Source organism: Anolis carolinensis, chromosome 2, assembly GCF_035594765.1.
Source record: "Anolis carolinensis isolate JA03-04 chromosome 2, rAnoCar3.1.pri, whole genome shotgun sequence".
Taxonomy (NCBI): domain Eukaryota; kingdom Metazoa; phylum Chordata; class Lepidosauria; order Squamata; family Dactyloidae; genus Anolis; species Anolis carolinensis.
Window position 1 is genome coordinate 38,644,021 of NC_085842.1, and position 27,632 is coordinate 38,671,652.

The 27,632-nt window shown below is 42.9% G+C and overlaps 2 protein-coding genes across 4 annotated transcripts in view; both read left to right on the forward strand.

Annotated features, from left to right (window-relative positions):
* ptprg (protein tyrosine phosphatase receptor type G) overlaps positions 1–27,632 on the forward strand; it is a 746,780-nt gene that overhangs the window by 160,348 nt on the left and 558,800 nt on the right. The gene's annotated exons all lie outside the window — the stretch shown is intronic.
* LOC134297095 (uncharacterized) lies at positions 1,916–27,521 on the forward strand. Its single transcript, XM_062973785.1, has 2 exons — positions 1,916–24,013; positions 27,242–27,521. The coding sequence occupies exons 1-2, from the start codon at positions 22,601–22,603 to the stop codon at positions 27,281–27,283; spliced, it is 1,455 nt and encodes a 484-aa protein (XP_062829855.1). The 5' UTR covers positions 1,916–22,600; the 3' UTR covers positions 27,284–27,521.

Consider the following 27,632-nt stretch of genomic DNA (forward strand, 5'->3'; position numbering starts at 1 on the left):
GGCAGCCAGTGGAGCTGGCTAAGTAGGGAGGTGGTACGCTCCCTATAAGCCGCCCCAGTTATTAATCTGGCTGCCGCCCGTTGTACTAATTGGAGCTTCCGGGCCGTCTTCAAAGGCAACCCCACGTAGAGAGCGTTGCAGTAGTCCAAACGGGATGTAACCAGAGCGTGGACCACCGTGGCCAAGTCAGACCTCCCAAGGAACGGGCGCAGCTGGCGCACAAGTCTTAGTTGTGCAAAGGCTCCCCTGGCCACCGCCGAGACCTGGGGCTCCAGGCTCAGCGATGAGTCCAGGAGAACCCCCAGACTGCGAACCTGTGTCTTCAGGGGGAGTGCGACCCCGTCCAACACAGGCTGTAACCCTATTCCCTGTTCAGCCTTGCGACTGACCAGGAGGACCTCTGTCTTGTCTGGATTCAGTTTCAATTTGTTCGCCCTCATCCAGTCCGACACAGAGGCCAGACACCGGTTCAGGACCTGAACAGCCTCCTTAGTGACAGGTGGGAAGGAGTGACAGAGCTGGACATCATCTGCGTACAGATGACACCGAACCCCGAAACTCCTGATGATCTCTCCCAGCGGCTTCATGTATATGTTGAACAACATGGGGGACAGTACTGAACCCTGCGGGACCCCACAAGTCAATGGTTGTGGGGCCGAGCAGGTGTCCCCCAATGACACCATCTGGGAACGCCCCTCCAGGAAGGACCGGAGCCACTGCAAAACAGTACCTCCGAGACCCATCCCGGCAAGGCGCCCCAGAAGGATACCGTGATCGACGGTATCGAAGGCCGCTGAGAGGTCCAGCAGAACCAGCAGGGACACACTCCCCCTGTCCAGTTCCCGGCGTAGATCATCGACTAAGGCGACCAAGGCTGTCTCGGTACCATGCCCTGGCCTGAAACCAGACTGCGCCGGATCTAGAAAATCAGTGTCAACCAAGAATGCCTGCAGTTGTGCGGCCACCACACGTTCCACGACCTTGCCCAAAAAGGGGAGATTGGAAATAGGTCGATAGCTATCCAATTGAGTGGGGTCCAGTGATGGCTTCTTCAACAGCGGTTTGATCACAGCCAATTTAAGGCTCGCTGGAAATATGCCTTCCCGAAGGGAGGCATTCACCACCACCTTCACCCACTCGGCCAATCCCCCTCTGGCTTCTCTCACTAGCCAGGATGGGCAGGGGTCTAGGATGCATGTGGTAGCCCTCACCTCTCCAAGCACCTTGTCCACGTCCTCAGGCTGAACCAATTGAAACGAATCCATCAAAATAGGACAAGCAGGTGCTCTTGCTACATCCTCGGAGACTGCCGTTAATATGGTGTCAAAGCCAGAACGGATCAAAGCGACTTTGTCCGCAAAGAACCGAGCAAATGCTTCACAGCGGGCTGCCGAGTTGTCAGGGATCCCGTCTTGAGGGACGGGATATAACAAACCTCTGACAACTCGGGACAGCTCCGCCGGACGGTTCTTTGCAGACGCAATATTAGCTGCAAAGAAAATGTTCTTTGCAGCATCTATTGCCGCGGCATATGCCCTAAGATAGGAACACAGCCGTGTTCGGTTTGGCTCGCTTGGCTCCGAACGCCACACACCCTCTAGTCCCCTCTTCTTTCGCTTCATCGCTGCCAACTCCTCGGTGAACCAAGGAGATGGTTTAGCTCGGGTACTTGAGAGGGGACGTTCCGGAGCGACCGTGTCTATTGCCCTAGCCGCCTCCTTGTTCCAGAGGGCGACCAGAGCATCGACAGGGTCACCAGCCGAGGTGGCGGGAAATTCCCCAAGAGCCGTCAGGAATCCATCCAGATCCATAAGCCTCCTGGGGCGGACCATTTTGGGTCCTCCACCCCTGCGGAGGTTGGGGGGCGCAGTGATTCTAAACCTGATCAGGTGATGGTCGGTCCATGGCAAAGGAGCGATGGTGAGCTCCTCCACACCGCCAGGCCAATCAAAACGCGAGCACATACACCGCCCGACCAATCAAAACGCTGACACAAACATACAAACATTCACTTTTATTATATATATAGATAGATGGATCTCAATTTAATTGTCATGGCTTTATCTTATGGAATCCTGGATTTGTAACTTTGATGAGAGTCAGAGGGTGCACAATACTGTAGAATTAATGTAATTTGATACCACTTTAACTACAGTGTCTCAATGCTGGATCCTGGAGTTTGTTGTTCGATGAGCCTTCTCTGCCAAATAATTAAATTATAACACTCATGATTCCATAGCATTCAGCTATGACAGATAAACTAATGTCAAAGTGCATTTATTCCACAGTGTATATGCAACTTTAGACATCTCTGTTGTAGGGTTATAGTTCACTCCCGAAACTACCACTTTCCCTGCACTGCAGCCCATGCCACCCTAAGATTTCCATGTGACACACGGTTTTCGTAGGAAGAAGCTAATATACATTTGTAGAATATGCAAATACAGGCAGTTCTGAAGTTACAATGAGTTAAGTTTCTACTTAAGTTGAATTCGTATGTAAGTCAAAACATATACATTTTAAAGTTTAACTCCAAATATCTATCTATCTATCTATCTATCTATCTATCTATCTATCTATCTATCTATCTATCTATCTATCTTTGGGTAGCATAGGGAAGAGTTAACACCCGTGTGGTGTTTGTTTTGCTGTCTGTGCCCCTGTTCAGAAGATTTCACCTAACTTGCTGCCCCTGTGATAATTGGATTTTGGAAAATTTGGCTTTTCGTGGAAACAAGGATCGGTGATAAAGCTTCAGTGGAGACCCCTTTTCCCCATGATAACTCTTTCAGGAGTAAATTTCCCTTGCAAGGGGTCAATTTCTCTCATTTCCTTTTGTCTCACCCTTGTTCTTAAATATGAATTGTTTGCAAGTCAGATGTTTGTAACTTGGGGGTGTCCTGTATGTTCTAGTTAATGTATTGTGTACTTTCTTAGAGCCCATGTTTGATTTTGTTCCCACCCACCCCTTTTTTTTTCTTTTTTTTTTTAGATCCGCTGATCCTGTTATAAAGAAAGAAATACAACAGAGGTTTAGGTATTAAGAATATCTCCCATGTCAGCTAAAACACTGCATTTCATTTAACCCACGCATATCTAGTTTTCCCATTCTGCTATTTTGGTTTAATTTTGTCTACAGATTTAAAATTTGCTTTTGGGGGTTCATTCAGTGCATTGTAACAGAGAAAATAAATGACTGAATGAAACTTGTCAGTCAATAAAAACAGATGATTCTAGAGGTATTTGAGAAAAGGGCAATATGATAAGATGACATTATAAGTAGCTTCCCACTTAGCAGCTAGATAAATTTAAATTTAATTAAAAGCTGAAGTCGAATCTGAAAAGGATTTGATGGGAAGTATGAGAGTGACACATGTAAATAAATGTGAAGAAACCTGTAGTAAGTTGTGTCTCAAGAACATCCAATGAGTGTCATTAATATTGTTATTGACTAAGTAGATCATAGGTTGGAAAAATTTATGAATTCATGATTTGTGTGTGTGTGTGTGTGTGTGTGTGTGTGTATGGTATATCCTGCCTTTCTCCCAATTGTTAAGTAGCTAACAATAAACAAATATATATTCTACCTTTTAATAAAATCATATAAGAACAATAATATGCACTGAATTCCAATAGATATTACACAAACTCTTTGATCCTGCTGAATACATGCAATTTTTTCCATTCTGGCCTGCTTTCCATCTTTGACCTTGGAAAAATTGTACTTACTCATACCTCACAACCCTCTCAATTTCTCTGCTGTCAAAAATCTGCCAAAGGCATTATTTTCGCCACAATGAAGGGCATTTGAGAGCAATCTTCTATAGGAAGGAGCTATTGTGTAACTTACCAAGGTCCCTTCTCAGCCTGTTTCTTCAGCCCCTCTTTAACCGTGCATCAGGACGTGGAGTGAATGGGTATGACCCACTCAACAGCTTTTGTTTGTTCCAGAGGCATTGCCTGACTGGCACAAACGGTTTTATGTAGGTGTATATCATCACAGGAAAGAAGCTTCGGAATTTGGAAAAGTTATCTTTTGGAAAATAGTTCCCAAAGCCCCTTAACCAACAGAAAAAGTTTTCAGAGAAGTGTGCATGCCATTTGGACGTGAAGTCTATGCATATGTGTGTGCATATTGAGAAGCCATAATGGAAGGCTTAATGTTCCAATATGCATTTTCAGAGTAGTAGAAACTTAAAACCAATGCTTACATACAAAATATATGTTTTCCCCTTTTCACCATACAGATTTTGGAAAACAAATGTAGACAAGTTTGAAGTAAAACCTAAGGCTTTCTCAGTGAATATTTATGCAGTGTCTAAGACAGCATGGTGTAGTGGTTTGAGAGTTGGACAATGACTCTGGAGAGTTAGGCTCAGTCTCTGAAAGCTTATGCTACCAGTTTTGTTCTTTAAGTTAGTCTCTAAGGGTTAGAGAAGTTAGTTAGTCTCTTGTAGCTCTTGTCACCTATTGTCATAGTGCAATTTCCATGTTTTTACTCCATAGGTAGAAGAAAAAATTAGCTGTTGGTTCTTCCTCACATTGTGTGACAGGTCAGGAGCTACGTTTAAGTATTAGAACAACGTCTCTGCACACAAAAGGTCCTAGGCTCAGTCCCTGGCATTTCTAGTTATGGGAATCAGGCAGTAGGTAATGAGAACTTCAGAGTGCCTCCTTTGTTCCCATGGCACTATGGTTATCGTTCACTATTTTTCATCTTGAAATTCACAATTGCCATTTAGCTTTTCTCAAATTTCTCATGCTCTGCATTTAAGAGCAGTTTATGGAACTCATGAAATTATATTTGAAAAGTAATAATGGTTGAAGGAGAAGCAGCAAGGGAATTTCTCAATAGTAAGATTTAAAGGGGGATGATTGCTTTTTCAGATATGCTCAGATCTTTCTGCTGATGCTTTTTGTGAGTCCTCTACATTTGTCTGTATAGCATTGGAAGAAAGTAGGCTATGCTTGAATCGGGGGCTAGAGGTGGCATATGTGATCATGAGAACACACTGAATTGCTCTTCTTTCTTGTGACATAGAAACTTACCTATCCCTATTTTTTCTATGTTATTTCTTCCGCCCGTACCAAACCTTTTTTTAGAGAGTACAAAGAAGAGTACTTTGAAGAGATGTGAAGAGATGTAGATTTAGGAATACATAGATAATGAGAGAAAAATATTTAGGACTGAAAGTAGGGAGGGGATGGAAGCATTATTCACTCTCCCCCCTCCCCCCCGGCGGTTTGTTTTTCTGTTTATACATGCTCAATAATTGATTCTTTGCCTGGCATCTACTTTCTACCTTGCCTATTGTAAATGGACTCACACAATGACAGTAGGATTGGGTAGGCTGAAAGCCCATTCTTTCTCAGCTCGAACATTATTGCGTTGTTTATGGTAGACTCACAGCTGCAAACTGATAGCAAAAAATCTGTATCTGTAGCCCTCCTTCATATCCTCTCTGTTCCACCACCGCTAAAAACACATTCCAGCTATAGAAGAAAAGGTATAGATATAAGAAAAACTTGGTAAAAAGGGGCTTCCTTATCAGAGGCTTTTTGAGTGTGTCACCTGCCTACCTACCAACATACCTATCTAATAAAAATCGAAACCAAACTTGGCCAACATGGCCAACTTTGAATACTGGTGGAGTTTGGGGGAAATTGATCCATGATTCTGGGAGTTGCGCTTCACCTAGATCCTTATGCATTTTCTAATGGGAGCATTCATAAAAACAAAAGCAAACAATGACTATAGTATTTGTTATAAATAGCATTACAAAAGACCTTACCAGGGCATCTCCGGATGTATAAAATCAGTATGCACATATATATGTCTGCCTGTTGGTTGGTTTGTTTGTATCACAAAGACTTCTTCAAGGCTTGATGGACCGGGACCAAATGTGGTAAACGTACCTCTCATTATCCAATTTAAAATAATGTAGGGGTTTGAACTAAAATAGCCACCACTTCAGGCATAGAGCAGAGAGGAAAAACAAAGATCGAAGTCTATCAGCTGTGGCTAGGTGAAGGATTGGCTATTGCTACTTGAAGAGGTCTTCTGTGATCTAACTGGCAAAGAAGGAGTTAAATGGCTTGGCTGCGTGTCTATGAGGGGAAAATGGGAAGAGGACAGACCAGAAGGAAGGAAGGAAAGAAATAAAAACAAGGGAAAAAAGGAGGATGCATGGAAGAGAGGGAGGGGTGAAGAAAGAAAAAGGAGGGAAGAAAGGAAGAGAAAGAAAAGGGTAAAGGCATGAAGGGAATAAATAAAGGAAAGGAAGAGAAAGGAAGGGAAGGAAGAAGAGAATGAATTAAGGGAGGGAAATTCAAAAAAGAAAGGAAGAGGAAAGAAGGAAGGAAGAAGAGTAGGAAAGTGTATGCTGGAAAGCAAGGGAAGAAGTAAAGAAAGAAAAAAGAGAGAAATAAGGTGTATGAGGGAAATGGAGGAAGGAAAGAAAGAGCCACAAAGAGATCCTGCATTGACAGTGTTGTCATAAAGACATTGTGAATAAGCCTCTCAGAGCTGGAGAAGGGAGAAAGTAGATGGGCAGCAATCTCAATGAACCCTGGGCAATGCCAGGCATATATCTAGTACTGTATAAACCACACCACAGCTCAGCCCACCAATCCAAGTTGGTTTCTAAAAGCCTGACAACATAAGAATGTTTGGACTTAATGGTGGATAGAGAGCAGGGAGGGGGTCGTAATAGTTTATCTAAGGAGGGAGCCCCAAATTCTGGAAACAGCCAACTTGTAATAGTGGTAGGACAGAGCTTGGACTTTTCCTGATGATCAGAGTTCTATTAGGATTATAAAGGGAGATTTGGCCCTCAATAAAGGCATATAGAGCCAAGATGTCCATTGGCTGGAGCCTGGTGCCAATACACAACATTTAGAATGGCAGAATCTAAAGTCCTGTTGTGATTTGAATACTGGGATTTAAGAGAACACATAATCCTTCCATACAAAAAACTCCTATTAGCCCAGTTCAGAAGTATAATTTAGGGTGTTGGTGTTTTTATTGTTAAACACCTGGGAATCAGAAGTCATTGCCGCTCTACTGAAAGAGAGCTATTTCTCCCAATTTAGCTTCTGCCCATCCCTGCTCATAGCATTTCAAATACAATGTGGATAATAACACAACATTCTTACTTGTTTTTACTCATCAAACTTTAATTCTGAAAGACGTGTTGAATGTAGTGGCGTAGTCTTTGAAAACATTATTAAGGCTGGAATAACTTGAGCCAGATATTTCTTGAGTGTCAGTAGTTGAGAGAGAATCGTTCGTGAAGGGGAATGTCAGTTTTACCAAGGCATCTCCGGAATTGAATATGGGCCAGGTCTTGCCATTTGTTCAGATTCCTGGCTTTGAACTTACGTGTTGATTTCTTTCCTCTTCCAAAACGAGGAAGTGGGTGAAATCTGTAATCCCGACAAATGATTACTTTCATTGTATAGGACATGTCATTTGGTTTTGGAATCTTTACTGTTCTGAACATTTCATCATCCCAACTTTGCCTTGATCTTGGGTCACTGATTTTTTCAGATCTAGAACTTTGTAGCTTCTGGATGCCTTTTCTCAATTCTTCTACATCAAGTTGTAACTTCTCTAAATAGCATCCTACATTTAAAGAAGCATGATATGGCTGGCTAAATCCATGGCAGCTGTGCTGATGCAGATCTTCTCCAAGCTTGTCTTCTTGCTGGAAAAAGCAATATTTTTTCTGGTTGCACACATCTGCATTATTTGACAAATTGGCAGAATGAATCCTTTCCAGTCTTGTGATTTCAGACTTGACAACATTCCAGGGATTTAAAGTCTTCTGTGGTACCAATTGGAACTCTCGACCATAACTTGTCATTCCCTTTTGCTTGATCATTTTTCTTGTCCACTTTAAATGGTATTTTGTGCAGCATGAGAACTAAACCAATTCCAGGAATGCCAGAATAAACCTAAGCATATTTGTTAAATTTCTCTCATATCTGAGCTGTTGTTTCCTAGGTCATTTATATGCCCAAGATGAACGACATCACAAATGGTAGCTTGCTTAACCATAGTAACACAGTTCCACGGCAACAAAGTGACAAGCAGAATTTCCTTTCTTAGCAAAATTCAGGAAGCTATATACTGAATATTCAATTTGGAGTTTAATTGGGGAGGATGAGGGGAGAAAAGCCATATTTAAATATACAAATAAGTTACAGTACTTACATTGACCCAATCAATTTTTCCACCAAAACTTTCTAGATTTATGCATGAACATATACAATAGTTAGCAGTTTCTTCTTAGTGATTTCATATTCATATTGAAAGTAAGGCATAGTTCTGCTGGTAAGGAATTTTCCAGAATCAGGACATCTGTATTTGACCCAAACCAGAGATCACAAAGGAATGCATTAATTTTCACATCCTCAAATGTCTTTATTTGGCTAATGAGTAAATAAAGAACGGGGAGGGAGTTGATGTTGGAGTTACAAGGTCTGCATTTAGTCACCTTATTAAGATCTAATATGGGAGGAGGTTGCAGACATTCTAATTAAACTCTTGATCAATGTGTAATGAATTCTAGTTATATCCGGAACTGTATCCTGTACTGCTGAGTTGTAGAAAAAAACAGTGTTTGATTATTCTCATCTCTTCACCCTACCAAATTGTGTTTTAAAAGTAGAGATCATTATCGCCTTCCTCCTCCTAACACCCTTAGGGACATTTCTAGGTGTAACTAGGGAAACATCAAAGCACCTACTATTTATTTATTAAAACATTTTTATTTTGAACAGTATCAAAAAGATCTCAGGGCAGCCAATAGGCAACATCAACATGAGAGATGATGGACCTGGAAAAGAAAATCAAAATTTTCTCCCCAGATGCCACCAAACATGTGGGTTTTTTGGTCATGTTTTTGCTTTCATCATGCAATTTCAGGCTTTTTTTTTTACAATAGGGAAGTGGGCTGGAAATCACTTTCTGTTGCAAAAATGCTCTCTTGGACCCAAAATAAGTTGGAAAGATCCAAAGATATGATAAAAAACCTTTCATGTGTCTTCTGATGGTTGTTCAGGAGCATTTGGGAGTAATTTTTGGTCGAAAATAGGTCTCTACAGTCACCTATGGACCCAACCCCAAGACCCTACACTTAGCAATCATACTCAGACACGAGAAATCACCGATGGTGATGATGACATCTTACTTAAACCAGTAATAGTGACAATTGACACTGATGACTTTCCTTTCAGTGAGGTGATGAATCTACTCAAGGTTTATTCTGAAAGAACTATCGTGCTTTAGGAGTATGGTTAGACATCTTTGGTGACCCTTTACAAATGAGATTAATCGCTAAAAGTGACCCACCACCCTCTTAACATGCCACTGGGTAGCAAATACTTCTAAAATGTGGGGAAGGCAGAAACAAGACACAATACAAGATTTTAGTTTCTTTCATTCACTTTTGGAACTTGGTAGGGAACAAAGAACATTTACTTGATAGGTTAAAGAAAAGATGTGAACGTTTTCGAAAGTCATATATTTGATCTCACATGAAAAACTACTGGTACATTTTGATCTCGTATAGTTGATCTCATAGGAAAAAAAACCTTAAAGCTGATCTGGATGAGGTCCCACTGTTTCAATATCATTCTGTGACATTGCCATATATTTTCACAGAGAGATCTTAGGAGATTTGAATACCTGGCAGGGATAAATAACATTGGTTCTAAAGATTTAATTTCTAAAAATCGATAGATGCTTACTGTTGGAGACATTAAAGAATAAGATAACCTACAGCCTGGGGGTTTTGCATCATTGCAAGATTGATAGGGTTTGTGTGCATAGCATGAGACATCTAGAAGAAGAGCAGATTTTGGAAGAACTGGATCATGGTACACTGTATAACAATCATGCCCCAGTTTGATGAATTTGTACCACCTTAGGCAGGTGCTTGCACCTGTGGGGAGAGCTAGAAAGTCTCGATCAGCTGGCAGCAGCCAATGGAAGCATCTCAGCAGGGTCTTCCCTTGAGTGACATTTTGGGGTTTCATTAGATCATTTGCCCATGATTCATACAGTTTGATATAGTCAAGTGATTCAAGCGATTCCTAAAATTAAGTTCTTTAGATGCTTTGAAATTCAATTCCCAGACGTCTCAGCTGCCTTGAGCAATGATCAGGGACTCTGGGAGCTGCAGTCCAAAATACCTAGAGCAATGGTTCTCAACCTGTGGGTCCCCAGATGTTTTGGCTTCAACTCCCAGAAATCCTAACCGCTGGTAAACTGGCTGGGATTTCTGGGAGTTGTAGGCCAAAACACCTGGGGACCCACAGGTTGAGAACCACGGACCTAGAGGATTGGGAATGATTGATACAGTCAAATGCATCAAACCAATGTAATGCTTTCAGGATTCTCATTGGAGTGAGATCAGGAACAGGGCAGTAATGGCTGGAGCTTCTTAGTTAGTGGGTTGAACCAGTTGTGTCCCAAAATGGGAAGGAGCTGTGAAACGTGCTGCATGACATACTTAAAGTAGATTCTTTAAAGTTAGCCTTCAATTTATAGAATGGATTCAATACCAGACCAACATGAGAATAAGTTGCTGTTGGGAACAACTCTCCAGTTTGTGCATTTCCTCTTATAAATTATTTCCTATCATCTCAATGGTATGCATGTGTTTTCAAATCACCTGTTGACTTATGGCGACCCCCCTAATTTCATAGTGTTTTCTTAGGTGAGGAAATTCAGGGGTGGTTTTGCCAGTTCCTTCCTCTGAAATATAATGTACAACAATGGGTATTCATTGGTGATATAACATCCAAATGCTTCCAATAACTTGGGTCCAATAGCTTCCAAGATCAGACAGGATCTGTTATCTTTAGAGTATTCATGTATGTAACAAACTATCTAGAATTATTTCCTTTTGTTTGAATGTTTCCCTGATCCTGAAAAGCATTGTTCTAAACTAATGTAATCCTGAGCATCCTAAGAGTAAAATTGCTGGAAAAGTCCACACACGCTTTCACAAGATTTCTTCACAATATAGAACATAATAGAATATAGTAGTTTTATTGTCATTGTACTATTGTACAATGAAATTAAATGCCTTCTCCAGCATACATTACAAAAACACATCCATCCCTCCACACCCCAACCACCACCGTATAGTCCCCAATGCCACATCAGTGGGAAACCATGGAGTTCAACATAGCCACAGATCTAGCATAAAAGTTATCACTCAGTCTGTTTGTCCTTGTCTTTGTCACTCTGTACTGTCTGCCAGATGGCAACAATTAAACAAAAAAGAAGATTCTGGGTGAGATGAATTCTCTGAGCTTTCTTAAGGCCATGGGACCTTTAAAGTTCTTCCAAAGAGGGGAGAGGGCAACCAATGATTCGCTGTACAGAAGTGGTGACCCTTTGGAGTGCCTTCCTATCTGCCACTGTGCAGTTACCAAACCGTGTGCAGATGCAGTAGGTTAGGACACTCTCTATAGCACAGTGGTAGGAAGTCCAGCAGTGTTTCATGCTGTTGTTGGTAGAACCAACAATGGAAGTACTCTTTGTATTTCACCAGCCCAGCTATTTGTAATTTATTTTACCTGTGTCTTGGGAAGGGGCCACAACTAATGATAGTTAGCTGAAGGAATTCCTTTTATGTTATTCTTACTGTAGAGACTTTAAAGTAGTTCAGAATAGGGGACCAGGCTCACACACAATTCATAGTCAGGCATACTAGATATTCAAGTCTGGTAAATGGTTTTGATTAATCCATCGTACCTTAAATCTTTTCACCAACAGTTTACTTAATATTATATTTATTTGGTCCTTTGAGTTTTTTGTTAGCTGTTAAACATAAAGATATAGCAGCTTTTAAGATCATGAACTTAGACAAATCATTTCTGAAAACTCTCCAAAAATATGTCATAGAAGCACTCAGGTACACATAGCCCAAAATATGTTAACTGCAAAGACATACGCAAGTGTGTTTAATTTGAGATAGCAAGGGTGGTGAGCCTGAAATTATACCTTATTACATAAGTATGAGTCTAGGTATCAAATTAAACACTATATAGAAGATGTGAGTTGATGTCATTCTGATCTAAATCCTGAACACAATTAATACTCATGTTAATAACTTTAGCTACCTCTTGTTAACTGCTGTCAAGTCTACTTTCCTTTATCGTGACTCTATGAGTGAGAGATCTCCAAATCACTTTGCTGAGGGCTTGCAAACTCAAGGATGTGGCTTCCTTGATTGAATCTATCCATCTGGAATGTGGTTTGTTTTTTTTTACCACTTTGTACTTTGCCAAGCCTTATTGTCCTTTCTTGTAAATCATGCCTTCTCATGATATGCTCAAAATATGATAGTCTGAACTTAGTCATCTTGGATGAGTTCAGGCTTGATTTGCCCCAAGACCTGTTTATTTACTTTTTGGGAGGTTACAGTATCTGCAGAACTCCCCCGTAGCACCACATTTCAAATGAGATTTTTCCACTGTCCACTTTTACAACCATAGATAAAAAATGTGAATACCGTGCCATGGGCAATCCTGACTTTGCTACTTGATTATGTGTGTTTATGGAGCTCCCGGTGGCACAGTGGGTTAAACTGTTGTGCTGGCAGGACTGATGACTTGAAGGTTGGGTTGCTGACCTGAAGGTTGCTGGTTTGAATCCAACCCGGGGAGAGCATGGATGAGCTCCCTCTATCAGCTCCAGCTCCATGCGGGGATGTGAGAGAAGCCTCCCATAAGGATGGTAAAACATCAAAACATCTGGGCATCCCCTCGGCAACGTTCTTGCAGATGGCCAATTCTCTCTCACCAGAAGCTTCTCGTCACTCCTGACACAAAAAAATGTGTGTTTATACTTGAAGTTCTTGCTTTGTTCCTTCTTAGCTGCCCTTCCAAGTCCTAGTCTTCAGATTTCTTGATTTTGACTGATGATTGAGCCAAGGTATAGGAAATCTTTAATGACCTCAATGTCCTCATTGTCTGCTTTAAAGTTATGTAAATCACCTGTGGTCATTTTTTTTTGTTTTCTTAATATTCAGCTGCAACCCTGTTTTTGTTACCTTACACAAGGTTAACTCATAACGACACATAGTATTGCTGATCAAGAATTGTGTGCAGAGACCTACACTTATTGAAGTGCTATACATGCATATGTTATGGGTCCAAGCTGATCTAAGAGTCTGTTTAATTGTGCAATCACTTTAACATAGCAGGGTTTCTGTTAAGATAGTTTGGTAGGAAATGTAGCTGGGAGTAATTCAAACATCCAAAATAAATTGTGAACACATTCAATAGTAAAGTCAGAGCGATTAGCTTTGAGATTTTTCTACTTTGTACTAATGACTGAGATATGAAGTCTAAATGATAATCTGCAAAGAATCTGATGTGCAAATAGTGTAATACTTTATGTTCAAACTATAAGTGCAGAAAACCCATTTTTGTTTTAAAAAGGAACTGAATGTCAGCAAAGATATTCAGAGAGGAATTGTCTTATTTTACCGATGAGAACACTTATCAAATCTAGTTGATTGAAATTTTTAATATGAGATGAAGAAAACGTGCCCCTGATTAGAATCTTAAATAAATAGGATAGGCTTCCCCTGACTATAGATATGTGACACAAGACGTTTTAGACAGTGTGTCAGATCTGACATTTAAGATTCATTAAAGTAAGAGGATATTGAGCATGAGAAGAATACTTGAATCTGCAAATAGTGAGATTTCTTGTTCCACATAAATAACCATTACAGAAACTTTAGTGTGACAATAACTAAGTCCATATTACAGCTATTAAGAAGGGTGGTAATTGCTCAAAGCTTCCTATTGGACTTAAGTTCAAGCATCTGACAAAAGAGGTGCTAAGAATTTCAGTTAGGGAATCGGAGTTTGTGAAGTATGAATCCAGTGCTATTTATAGAAGGTTTTCATTTAGTAAGCCTTGCTTATCTCCAGGTTTCCCCTACTTTGCTTCAAGCCTGCTATCAGATGGCTGCTTCTCCAGCTATCTACCTGCCCTATAACCCCAAATGCTTTCCTATCAATGCCTTGACATACTTTTGGAGCCGACATGCTGAAATGGAAATGACGTGTAAAGCTGTACAATTCTACATTTAAGCTTGATTAAATGGTAACCAAGGTCTAGCAAAGGAGGGGACAAAATTAGAGCATAGTTCTTTCAGTAAAAATTTTGCTCTTGCCATGAAATGTTTGTTCAGTCCCAAAATTTCTAGCACTGCAATGACATAAAACAGTAGTTGAAAGCATTGAGAAATAGCATTTCAGCATCCAAAGAAAAGACACGGGATGTGAAAATGGGACTGTGAACATAGCAAATACAACAGGGAACCATTCAGCCTTAGAGGGTGGCGCATTGGGTTAAATCCTTGTGCCGGCAGGACTGTTGACCAAAAGGTCGGCAGTTCCAATCTGGAGAATGGGGTGAGCTCCCATCTTTCAGCTCCAGCTTCCCATGTGGGGACAAGAGAGAAGCCTCCCACAATATGGTAAAACATCCGGACACCCCTGGGCATCATCTTTGAGGTTTCTCAAGTTGCTCCTGACACGAAAAAAGGGAAACATTTTGACTGTGTCACTTTGCTGCATGCCTAATGGTAACGTTTCATTTTACTTGGTACTGAATACATTTTTCTCCCCATGTTGTTCAGTCTCTCTCCCACCCCCCACTTTTCAAATCCAGATTTTACCCCACTGTAACATATACAGAAACTGAAGAATATTCAAGCTCCAAGGATGTGCATGGGGGAAAGTGGCTTTTGCTCTTTGTAGATTATTTTCAACTTTTTATTTCTGAAGACAGCACTTTTGAACTCCTTTATTTTTCCAGGCTGCTGTTTTGTTGTTTATTCATTCAGTCGCTTCCGATTCTTTGTGACCTCATGGACCAGCCCACGCTAGAGCTCCTTGTCGGCTGCAGCCACCCCTAGATCCTTCAAACATTATCTTGGTCTACCTTACACTTCCATTCCCTCCCTGCTATCCCCGTTGCCTTCTAGCCATTCATGAAGCTTCATGGATTCCACAAAGTCCCCCTTCCACAACTTCAGTGACTCTTCAGGAGTCTGTAGTCCTTGAATCTATATTCTCCAAATACAGACAGGACTGACTTTCTTATATTCCCCATCTGATCAGAAGGCAAGCCAGAACCTTCCTTCAAGTCTTCTACAACGGATTAAACACAATACATTAATAAAGAAGTCCCGGTTCCATTTTCTAAGGAAGAAAAACACTAACATGTCATTACTGTTTGTGGATAGAAGGCTAATCTAATCTTTGTGTTCTTTTTTACAATTTCTGGCAGCTGCCCCCATTTCTCAATCTCGCTTCAGGGTCACCCGATCCATGAAAAACCCATGCAGTTTTATCCTCCCCAGCTCTCTTTTCTTCCTCTTTTGTTGGCCTAGGCCTTTAGGCGATACTCCATATGTGTTATAATCTTCACACGCAGGACTGCTAATTAATTGGGGAAAGTTAGTTTTGGATTATAATAGGAGACCTGGAAACTGGTAATTTTAAGACTGCAAGATGGCTCAAAGCTACAGAATTGACAATAAACGTTTCCCAGGGCCTCACACTTATTTTATGTCGGAGTTGTTTGCCAGCATGTGCTCAAAAATAAATTGGACATGTCTGGCATATTTTCATTTTCAAAATTCTGAATAAAAGAAGCATATGTGGCCTTTTGAATTGTGTTGTCTTTTCAATTCCTATATAGTGATACACATTTTAAAAAATAAATAAATAAAGTCAGTAGATGGAAAACAGAAATGGGATCATCTGATGGTGTTATTTAGTGAACTAGCAAGTGTGGTTTAGCAAACCATGAAAATGAAAAGATTTGAAAAGGTAGAAATATAAAATATGTTACTAGTTTAACCATTTTTTCATGGCATAGAGTATTTGATGCCACAGATTTTTAAAATCTATAAAGTGGAAATAACGTTCAAGCTATGTATTATGCTGATACATTATTTTCAGGGCTTTTTGTTTACTCTCAAAACCTGATCCCATTCTGTGTTGCCTGGTATCCTATGGTCAGATAAATGACGAACTGCCATAGGTTACATTTGGACATGCTGATTTTTTCATTACTTTTATGTCCTACTGTACCTCTAAGAAACAAATATTTTATACTTACAAGATCCCTGTGAAGTAGATTAGGTAACCTGAATGAGGTCTCCATAGTTTTTGTATAGCATTCCCTCCACCAAACCAGACTGTCTTTCTTAGTTTAGGATGCCTTTTCCTCATGGGATTTATTTGTCAGAGAAATTACCATTCTTTAACCAAGTGGTAACCCTTGTATAGTAATAGCAAACTTGTTCTCCAAGGATGTATTCTTACCTGGCTAATGCATCACCGTTCTCATCTACAAAAGTGAGTGTCTCCGTAGAATTTGGGGCAAAGGTGAACACAAGGTTTACCACAGTGCAACGATTTTTTTGAGAAAAACGAACAATTCACAATAAAGACTGAACATGCTTGGTCTGTTGGTTTGAGAAGAGTTACTAGTTGCGCTACCACATTACACAGTTATAATATAGTGGTTTCATGTTAACTGCCATCGGTTAATCCAATGGAATCCTGAAATCTGTGGTTTCATGACATAACTAGAATTTTGTATCACAGAGCCTTAGCCACCTAAACTACACATCCCAGGATCCTAAAGTATGTAGCCTTGGAAGTTTAAATGGTATCAGATATAAAAATCATTTTGCAGTGTGAAATGATATCAAGAGAAGGGTGAATGGGGGAAATGTGGAAGATATTTGGCTGGCTGGCTCAGTTCAAAATGGTATACATCAGGTATGGGCAAACTTTTTGTGGGCCTGGCTGAGAGGGTTGGGCTGGGCAGCGGGAGGGGGGGCATTCATATGCTGGATGGGGTGGTCCTGTAAGGGGTAGGGCCTGGGAGAGAGCGGGGCCAGGAGGTGGCAAGGCGAGGCCTGGGTCATCCTCAGGTTGTCCTCCCAGTATAAGGCCAGGGCTGCTTGCCTCATCCTTATGCTGGGAGGAAGGCACAGGATACGTGGCGACTGCCCGGATTCTTGGACAATACAGGCAGTGGCTGAGAGTGCTCTGGAGGGCTCTCAGCCCCAATGTACCTTCCTTGAGCTGTCCTCTTGGGATAAGGATAAGGCCACTCACACTGTCCTTATGCCAGGAGGAGAGCGAGACACGCAGTGGCTGAGAGCACTCCAGAGGGCTCTCAGCTGCTGTGTGCCTTCCTTCCCCATTTTTTTGGTATAAGGTCACAGTGGGCCGACATGTCCTTATGCCAAAAGGACAGGGAAAAGGAGGAGGGCCTGAGGTAAGCACCCAGGGGGCCACATCTGCCCCCCAGGCATTAGTTTGCCCATGCCTGGTGTACATCATTAAATTCTTCTCCAAAGCATCTCTGTGAGGTTTGTCAGGCTGAACTGGCCTTTGTGTTTGCTTTAATTTTCAATAGATAAATAAGTGATGGTTGAATCAGGTGAAAAAACACAGTGTTTCCTAGTCACTTACAATCTACTACTAATTCAGTAGAGCTTGGCTTGGCTAACAGTAATGAACCTATCAAGAGGAGAGTAGACAAAGTGTGGCCCAACAGGTGTCATCCGTTGCTCCATTACTTTTTTGTTGCAAATATAAGACTCATACCAGCAACTCCCTATGTTTGAGAAGGCTTGGATTTTTTTTTGCCAAGAAAGGAATAATAGTGCTATGACCCCGAGTACCCAAGGGGATGTGACTTATCATTTTGCCATAATTGGTGGTATTTTGATTATCTGTAAAATTGTAGGCATCTAGAAGCAAACTCCTGGCCTTTCTGCAAATTAAGGTGACCTTCCTATTTTAGTTGCTTTCTTTTTCTTTTTTTAAAAGAAAGTTTCCCATATGCTGAAGGAAGCTTTCTCGAAGCTTAAGAAAAGCGAGTAGAGGAACGTGGCAGCATGCTGAATGGTACCCCAAGCCTCATTTTGTCCATGGGGGAAAATACCTTTTGAGAGAGGGTGCAGGCATGACATTGTGCAATCCTCTATTTTCCCAGGTAAAGGAGAACAACGCAACCCATTCCCATCTTAGCGGCTGTCTTCCTGTTTAGTTAACTGACAGGATGAAAAATATATTAATACTGTGGCTTGTTTTGATCCTTTATGTACATGTTTTGTAGGATACTTAATACTAAGTTCATTAGAGCAAAATCCCAGCCTCTATTTCCTCTCTAGTTAGTCTGGCAAAGTAGCACCCTTCTGTGTTACAACTGCTTACCTCTTACAAACTTAGATTTATAGCTATTAGGGGAGTCCCTGAGGAGGGGAGTGAAACTACACATTTTCAAAGGAGCATCAAATTTTTAATTGCATAAATAAGATGCTGACTTAGGCAAGTGCTCAATTTCACACCACTAAAGTAAAGGATTCATAAAGGGCTGGATTTGCATAATTTAATTTTGCACAGAAGATACTGGAAATCAATAGCATGATTCATAGCCGTACCATAGAATTGCCATGCTGCCATTCTTTGACTACTCAGGCTCCAAGTACAAAGGATTTTACAATTGATTAAATTTTGAGTGCTGACAGAGTGTTTTCTCCTCAGAATCTATAAATGGTTTAAACCTGTTCGCTTTACCCTTGTGCCGTTGAAGAGTCTTGTGGAGCAGTTGTGACTAAGGAATGATTAGCCACTGCATTTCCTTTTTGTCAAACAGGACAGAAATATGCCACCATGCATATTTGATGTTGGGTTTGTGTGTGTGTGTGTGTGTGTGTGTGTATCAGATCCCTTCATGTTCCTTTGTGATAATGATGGAATGGCAGAGGGACAAAGTCTATATAGTGTCAAATGTACATCCATGCTTTCCCTTACTTAAATTATCTCCCAATTTAAGGGATTCCTACCACTGTTTACCTTAATATGTTGGATCAGTACTATAAGTTACAGGCTGGATCTACACTGTCATATAATCCAGTTTCAGAATGCAAATTAACTGCATTGAACTGGATTGTATGAGTCTATACTGCCCTATAATCCAATTTAATGCAGTTCATCTGAATTCCAAAACTTGATTATATAGCAGTGTATAGCTACAGTTCTGATGTTTAAATGCATTTTGGCCAATATATTTTGTTCTTTGGTTTACTGGGGTTGGGTACATTTTTCAATGCTGTTAAAGCTTGAAGAAAACCATATGCCAGTATACACTATCCTTATTTGATTAATTCCAGCACTCTTGGGTTTTAATTGAGCAATCTAGAGAAGTGGGGAATAAAACTGAATAGGAAGGACTTCTCCATTCCCTAAGAAATTTTAAGTAGTGACTTGTCTTTGCTGTAATCAAGACTACTTATATTCTTATGCTCCTCTGTGCACCCAGGGCTGAGTGATAAACCAGCTACAATGAATGCATTTTCTGCAGATTGTTGTAGTGCAGTAGTTCTCAACCTGTGGGTCCACAGGTGTTTTGGCCTTCAATTCTCAGAAATCCCAGCCAGTTTACCAGCTGTTAAGATTTTTAGGAGTTGAAGGCCAAAACATCTAGGGATCCACAGGTTGAGAATCACTGTTATAATGTGACAATATGAACTAGAGACTTTGGTCCATGTTGGCTGGTTGATTGAAAGTGATTGCAGTAACAAATTCACATAACAGAAAGTACAAAATGAACCCTTTGTCCATAGACCTGATATCCATGGTTTCTGTTACTTTAGACCCAAAAAAATACTCACTCCTGGAAGTGGTTCCTTATGTTCTCCGATGTTATTCTGTAATATGCTTCTGGTCCAAATATAGTCAAAATATAGAAATCACTGGTATCTGTGTGTTTCTTGGGAGTATATTTCCAGCAGATAACTGAGCCATACTGTATATACTATTCAAATGCCCTCCACACATGGAAACCATTTGGAACATCCTCAAGGTCTTGCTTGGTTGAAAGTCATTGGAGTGCTTGGATATCCTGCTGCCTACTCTATTCTGACAAGGCTAAACATTATTTGGAAAGGGTTCTCACAATTAGTGTATGGAAGAATGCAGATAATGGACATACTACTTGAGGAGGGTTGCATTACCATCGGTTTGAAATAAGTATTTTAGGTGGAATGGTTTGGCCTACATCCAACAAAACCAGCCCAGTTGAGTCAACTGTTGAATGCCAAGTGAACAATTGCATATATTCCATTGACACACTGAATCTACTCTTGTTGGGTACTGCAATTGGATCTAAGTGTAAGATTACTACAGACCTCATGACAGCAGCATACTCTAGTCTTTCTGGTCTCCACTCTTCGTTGGTTGCTCAGTTGCTCTCTGTAGCAGAAGCAAGAGGGGTGCCACACTGATCAAGCTTTGAATTATTTAGCTCCTGTCTTCTTGGTTTTTTGAGGGGAGTTGGGGGAAGGAGTAGTCAATACCTGAGCCTTCAAGTTGCCTGTTGATTTGTGGTGACTTCATCAATTTCATAGTTTCCCTAGGTGAGGAAAATTCAGAGGTGGTTTGGCCTGTTTCCACCTCTGACATATCTGTATAGTACTTGGATGGAAGACTGCCAATGAACACAAGCACTTTGTGTTCATTGGCAGTCTTCCATCCAAGTACTAACTAGGGCTGACCCTTTATGGTTTGCAAGAACGGACAGGATCTGGTGCCTTTAGAATAATCAAGCCTTTTTTTTATATAAAAGCAGTACTGGAGTCTTTGAATATTTACATTCAGACTCCTGATTTAACTAACAGAGATGGCAATTTCTTTTGAGTCAGGGTTAGCCCAGTCTGGTCCTCCAGGATTATGATTTGCAATTTATTTTTAATGAAAAGTATTCTGTTTGGTTTATGCTTAATGTGGGCAGGAACTTCCACTGTGTATGGCATATCATGAAAGGGAGCTTCGTTCCTTTCTCAAGCAATCTTTCTGGCATTTTTGAAGTCCCACGTCTCCAATTCTGCTCAGCCAAGTGTATAGAAGCAATAAACAAAGATTTTCATGCCTCTCACAAAACCAGGACATTTAAAAGAAAGTAAGAATGCAAATAAAATAAAATAAATAAAATGTGTGGAACAGTAATCTGGATTGCTCTTTAAAAGTACAGTATAGAAAGCCCCTCTCTCATTATTATTCTTAATAAGTCAAATTCTACTAATTTTTCTGGAAGTCAAAGTACATTTCTTTTGTTTCGTATTTGGTTTTTATAGAAGGAGGTGTTAAGGATCTGGTAAATATAAGTAGCTCAGTGGAGAGATCCATGTGTTTGGATAGGGAGAAAGTGAAAACATTGTTTTCTTGCTAATCTAGTATTGGGACAAATTCCAAGCTGAAAAAGAACAAAACCAAAATCTGGAGGGCTTTTTTGTTTCAATGAAAAAAAATGCTGACTTGAAGGTTGGGTTGCTGACCTGAAGGTTGCCGGTTTGAATCCAACCCGGAGAGCGCGCGAATTAGCTCCCTCTGTCATCTCCAGCTCCATGTGGGGACATGAGAGAAGCTTGGGCAACGTCCTTGCAGACGGCCAATTCTCTCGCACCAGAAGTGACTTGCAGTTTCTCAAGTCGCTCTTGACATTAAAAAAAATTAATACTGTGAAACATTATTTTATGTATTAAAAAACCTGAATAACCATTCTTAATATTTAAAATGTTTAAATTGATTTAAACTTTGCTTGCTGCCATAGGAGGTTTGTGTACCATGCCCTCTTTCATGGTAGGTTGTATTTTATACACTAAATTTGTAAGCATGTGAAAGAATTTATGTATACAAATAGATTCCTTGGTAGAATGAAGAGGGTGTTAATTGATGGTGCACCTGTTCAGTGGTTTGGTCTGTAATAGTCTTCTGATTAGAAGACATTGAAAACAACATCATCCTTACTTGCTATTGGTTTCTTTTGCCAAATCTAACAGGAACACTATAGGCTTATGGTATAATAAGCTGTTCTTGAATTCTCCATCTGAACTGTTGTCTTCATACCCAAATTAGACCCTGACACCTTCAGTAGGAGAAAAGTTGGGAAGAAAAAAAGTTTTTTTAACCATCAGTAGTATAACTGTCAAGAGGTATAACTGTGATTGTTTTGGAGGTGGGCCACTGTCCAGTGTTATAACATTAATCTCAGATGTTTTAAATGTACTTTATTTTGCTCATTGTTTGTTCTTAGGGCTTGGCCCCGTTTTAGCCACCCCGGGTCCCTGCGGGCAGATGGAGGTGGGATAGAAAAATAAAGTTATTATAATTACAGTAGAGTGTCAGAACCCTGCTACTAGAGCCTGGATGTGGCTCTGAGTTTCAGGGTCACTGACATTGATAAGACACCTGCGTCCCAGGACTCGGAGGAGAAACGGCTGATGGACTTGGCGGGGAATTTGCGCGGGGTTTTACTGAGCGGGAAGAGACTGTTCAAATGAGGGGGAGGGTATATAAAGGAGGGTTGGCCGGAGCCTCCCATTCTTGGCTTTTCTGATGTTCATGTTTCCTACAGTAAAAGTTCCTGGTGATACCACAGAGAGTCTCGTGTGTTCATTCAGGAGCGGCTGTGGTGAGCTGACACTAAGCCAAGAAATACGGACACCATCCCGCTGTAGCGGTGAGGTGTAACATGCAAGTGGAGGATGAAGAGCTCTTGGGCGCCGGAGGAGGAAGGTCGGAAAGGGCCACTCCCGAGACGGACGCTGAGTTCCACCAGCTGGCGGCCCTGGCGTCATCCACCGCTTATGCCCAGCCAAATGGGGTAACCCAGAGGCGCGGAGTGGTGCGGGGAGATAGCACCGGAGGAGAGGAAGGTTCACCTTCCCCAGGCCCGCAAAAGATGGTGTTTCTGGAGGAGAGGATGTCGGCGATGGAGACCACCCTGGCAGTGATGTCGAGGGCGATGGAGCGCCTGGCGGTTTTGGCGGAGCCGGAGCGAGGAAGGGAACTCCGGGCTAGCTCAATGTGGGACGTGAGCATGGGAAGCAGCCAGGGCTTTGCAGACCTCCCAGCACCGAAGGGAAGGGAAATGCGAAAGGAGCCCGGTGCCCGGCCCAAGATCCAAACGAGCCTGACGCGGGTGGAGGAGAGTGACGACGAAGGGGAAAAGCCTCCGAGAATCCCGGCTACGCTCCCAACTGAGACCCTGGTGCCCCTGGCGAATGCCGGGCGTGGCACAGGACAAAGGGAAGCAGCAGCGGGGCCCACTGGCCCGCAAGGGGGCTTGCGACGGGCGGAGAATTGGGGATTGCCACCACAGGGACCCCTACCGAGACGAGAGGAACTAAGGATCGAGTTTGGGGGAGAGTCCTCTGAACTGGATTTTTTCCTGACCACGGTGAGGGGCTATATGGAGGACAATGCCCACACTTTTAGAACGGAATCCAGCCGGGTACGGGCCATTGGTGCAGTGTTGAAGAGGGGAGCGGCCAGCTGGTACGTTCAACTACACGCGCGGCGCGACCCATGTCTGGGGTCACTCCGACGCTTTATGGGGGCCCTGGAGACCCGTTTCCGAGATCCACTGGAGCAGATCCGGGCGAGGGAGGAGTTGAAGACCGTCTCCCAGGGGCAGAGGTCGGTATCTGAGTATGCGGAGGAGTTCCAATGCCTCGCTGAAAAGGTGCCGGAATGGTCTGCAGTGACAAAGATAGAACTCTTCAAAGAGGGGCTCAGGCGGGAGATCCTCTCCTGGGCGGTGCATCGTGATGAGCCTGACACACTGCGCGGATGGATTCAGCTGGCGGGGCGCATCGAGACATCGCTGGCCCAGGCGAGGAGGCACCGAGGAGGGCTACAGCAGCGGCCGCAGATGAAAGAGGGGAGCCGGAAGGAGGGATCAACCCCAGCCGGGAGGAGAACGGTGCCGACAGGGAACGTGAGCACCAGCAGGAGGGGCTGCTTCGTGTGCGGCCGTTTGGGCCACAGGGCTGCCGAGTGCTGGCAGAGAAAAGGGGAAGGCGGAGGCCCGCCCAAACCAAGAGCCGTGGCAGGGAAACGCGCCGAGGAAGAACCACCGATGAGGCACCACTCGGGGGGGTTGGTAAGTCAGGACAAAGCCATGATAGTGGTCCCCATTCAGCTGGAAAGTGGCAGCAAACAAGCAACCTGCAAAGCATTTGTGGATTGTGGATGTTCCAGGAACATCATCTCCCCTGAATTAGCCGAGGGATTGGGATGCGAAAGAACGAACCTAGAATCCCCAATAGCTTTTTCGCAGTTGGACGGATCCACAGCATCGGGATCATTAGCTAAGTACAGTGCCGAAGATGTAAAGTGTAAGATAGGGAGTTGGGAAGGAAAGGTGTCATTTGTGATATCACAAATAGCCAGCTATAATGTTATACTAGGCATGCCATGGCTGGGGCAGGCCAACCCGCAAATCAACTGGGAGGATAAGAGCATGATCTTCAGGATGAAGTTGGAAGGAGGGGGCCAGGAAGTGGAAAGGGAGCCGGGGAAAAGGGGGGAGGAAGACTCTATCAGGATAGCAGAACTGGCAGATAAATTACCCCCAGAGTATCGGGATTTTGTGGACGTATTTGATGAGAAGGAAGCAGACAGTTTCCCACCGAAGCGGAGAGTTGAAGTGAAGATAGAGCTAGTCCCAGGAGCAGAGCTTCCTAAGGCAAAAATATACCCAATGTCGGCTAGGGAAAAGGAGGAACTGAGAAAATACATTGATAAAAACCTAGCGAGGGGTTTCATAGAGCCTTCAAATTCCCCTCTAGGGGCGCCTGTGTTGTTCAGGCGCAAAAAGGACCAAACGCTGAGGCTCTGCATTGACTACAGGGGCCTGAATGCAATCAGTTCTGGAAATAAATACCCCCTACCTTTAGTGAAGGACTTGATCGCCCAGTTATCGGAGGGACAGATATTCACTAAATTGGACTTAATTGAAGCGTACCATAAATTGCAGATTAAACCAGAGGACAGGTGGAAGACGGCCTTCTCCTGTGCATTCGGATTATTCAATTATCGTGTGCTCCCTTTCGGTTTGTGCGGCGGAGGCGCCGCGTTCATGCAATTAATCAACGAAGTGTTGCATCCATTGTTGTACAAGGGAGTCTTTGTTTTTTTAGATGACATATTGTTAGTATCTCGGACTAAGGAGCAACACATAGAACTAGTCAGGGAAGTCCTGCAAAAGTTGAGAGAAGCAAAACTGTATGCGAAGCTTGCCAAGTGCGAGTTCAATAAAGACCAGATAGACTTTCTGGGGTATAGGATTTCCTCCCAGGGAGTGGCGATGGACCCTGCGAAGGTAGAAGACGTGAGGGGGTGGGAAGCCCCCAAAACACGGAAGCAGCTGCAATCCTTCCTAGGGTTCGCAAACTTCTATAGAACATTTATCAAGGACTTTGCGCGCCTCACTTTGCCATTAACGGATTTGTTAAAGACTAAAGGTAGGGGAGAAACAGCCAAAGTGAAGGCCCCAGGGGCCAAACTGACCTGGACAATAGAATGCCAGGAAGCTTTCGAAGCCCTTAAAAAGCGTTTTACTGAGGAGCCTGTCCTACAGCACCCTGATATGTCTAAAGCCTTTGTATTACATTGCGATGCGTCAGACCGGGCATATGGGGCAGTTCTGCTACAGAAAGACGAGGGGGGGAACCTGAAGCCATGTGGCTATCTGTCAAAAAAGTTTAGCGATACAGAAAAAAACTGGCCGATTTGGGAGAGAGAAGCCTTAGCGATTCTAAAAGCACTAGAGTGCTGGAGACACTTTCTGGAAGGAAGTGGAACACCGTTTGAGGTGTGGACTGACCATAGAAATTTACAGTATCTAAGATCCCCTCGTAAACTATCAGCGAAGCAAATTAGATGGGCCCAATATTTCAGCCGTTTTGATTTCAGACTCAGATTCTTCCAGGGGAAACATAATATACTCGCTGACGCTCTCTCTCGGATGCCTCAGCACGGGGGAGGAATTCAGGAATCTGAAGGGAGTATTTTTCTTGATAAGCAATGGGGCCTGGCAGTACTAACTCGAGCACAAGCGGCCAAAGAAAACAAACGTACTGCCATTTCCACGGGGGGAGGAGAAATATGGGAGGAAGAGTTGAAGCGAGCGTATGGAATGGACAAATGGTTACAAACAAACAAAGAAAAGGGAGAATTGTGTGGGGATTTGGTGTTTGTAAATAAGAAATTGTATATTCCTGAATGTTTAAGACGAGAAATGTTAAGGAAGTACCATGATAACAAGGGTGCGGGTCATCTAGGCCCCACCAGGACTATTAAACTGTTGGCCAAACAATGCTGGTGGCCCGGAATGAGGAAAGACGCCAGGGGATACGTCACGCAGTGTGAATTATGTGCAGAGGGAAAAACACCACCGGGGAAGCCCCAGGGGCTATTGCAGAAGGTGGTGGAGCCCATGAGGCCATGGGAATGCGTAGCCATGGATTTTGTAGGCGAACTACCCCCCAGCAGAGGCCACAGATACATTTGGACAATATTGGACCTATTCTCAAAACAGGCACACTTTGTGGCTCTGCCAAAACTCCCTTCAGCGGAAAAACTTGCTGATTTGTATGTGAAGCATGTATATCGCCTACATGGGTGTCCCGACAAGATAATTAGTGACCGGGGAGTCCAATTTACTGCAAAATTTTGGGGAAAATTCTTACAGCTGTTAGGAGCAGAAAGGAACCTGAGCTCGGCCTTTCATCCCGCGACCAACGGGGGGGTCGAACGTACCCAACAGACACTGTGCCAATTCTTAAGGATGTACACCAATTATAGACAGGATGATTGGGCGGACCTTCTTCCGTTTGCTGAGATGGCTTTTAACGGGGCCGTACATTCGGCCACAGGTCGTGCCCCATTCGAAATAGTATACGGACAGGAGGTGGCACCTTTCCCCAGGCTACCCGAGTGGAAGGAAGGGGAGGGCCAGACCGACGAGGAATGGCCGGCCAAAATCAAGCAAGGGTGGCAAACCGTGGTAGAGGCATTGCGGGAAACACAAAAGAAGTACAAGCTCTTTGCGGATCGTAGGCGCCGAGAGGGGGACAAATTGGGCGAAGGAGATCTGGTTTGGCTGAGCACAAAAAACCTGAAATTGGGGTTCCCATCCAAGAAATTGGCTCCACGCTATATAGGGCCATTCAGGGTAGCAAAAAGAATAAACGAAGTGACCTATGAGCTGAGGCTACCAAAGGACCTAGGAAAGGTACACCCGGTATTCCATTGCAGCCTGTTAAAAAAGTATAAAGGAACTCTGGACAGCGGAGAACAATAGTTGTGTTTAATCTTTTCCTTCCAGGACGAAGGGGAGGAGGACGCCATGTCAGAACCCTGCTACTAGAGCCTGGATGTGGCTCTGAGTTTCAGGGTCACTGACATTGATAAGACACCTGCGTCCCAGGACTCGGAGGAGAAACGGCTGATGGACTTGGCGGGGAATTTGCGCGGGGTTTTACTGAGCGGGAAGAGACTGTTCAAATGAGGGGGAGGGTATATAAAGGAGGGTTGGCCGGAGCCTCCCATTCTTGGCTTTTCTGATGTTCATGTTTCCTACAGTAAAAGTTCCTGGTGATACCACAGAGAGTCTCGTGTGTTCATTCAGGAGCGGCTGTGGTGAGCTGACAGTAGAGTCTCACTTATCCAACATAAACAGGCCTGCAGAATGTTGGATAAGCGAAAATGTTGGATAA

Bases quoted from the DNA above. Each gene is read 5' to 3' on its own strand.
- LOC134297095 (XM_062973785.1), top strand. From the start codon at position 22,601: ATGCAAGTGGAGGATGAAGAGCTCTTGGGCGCCGGAGGAGGAAGGTCG. The intron at 24,014-27,241 runs GTAAGTCAGGAC...TTTTCCTTCCAG, and splicing joins GGCACCACTCGGGGGGGTTG to GACGAAGGGGAGGAGGACGC.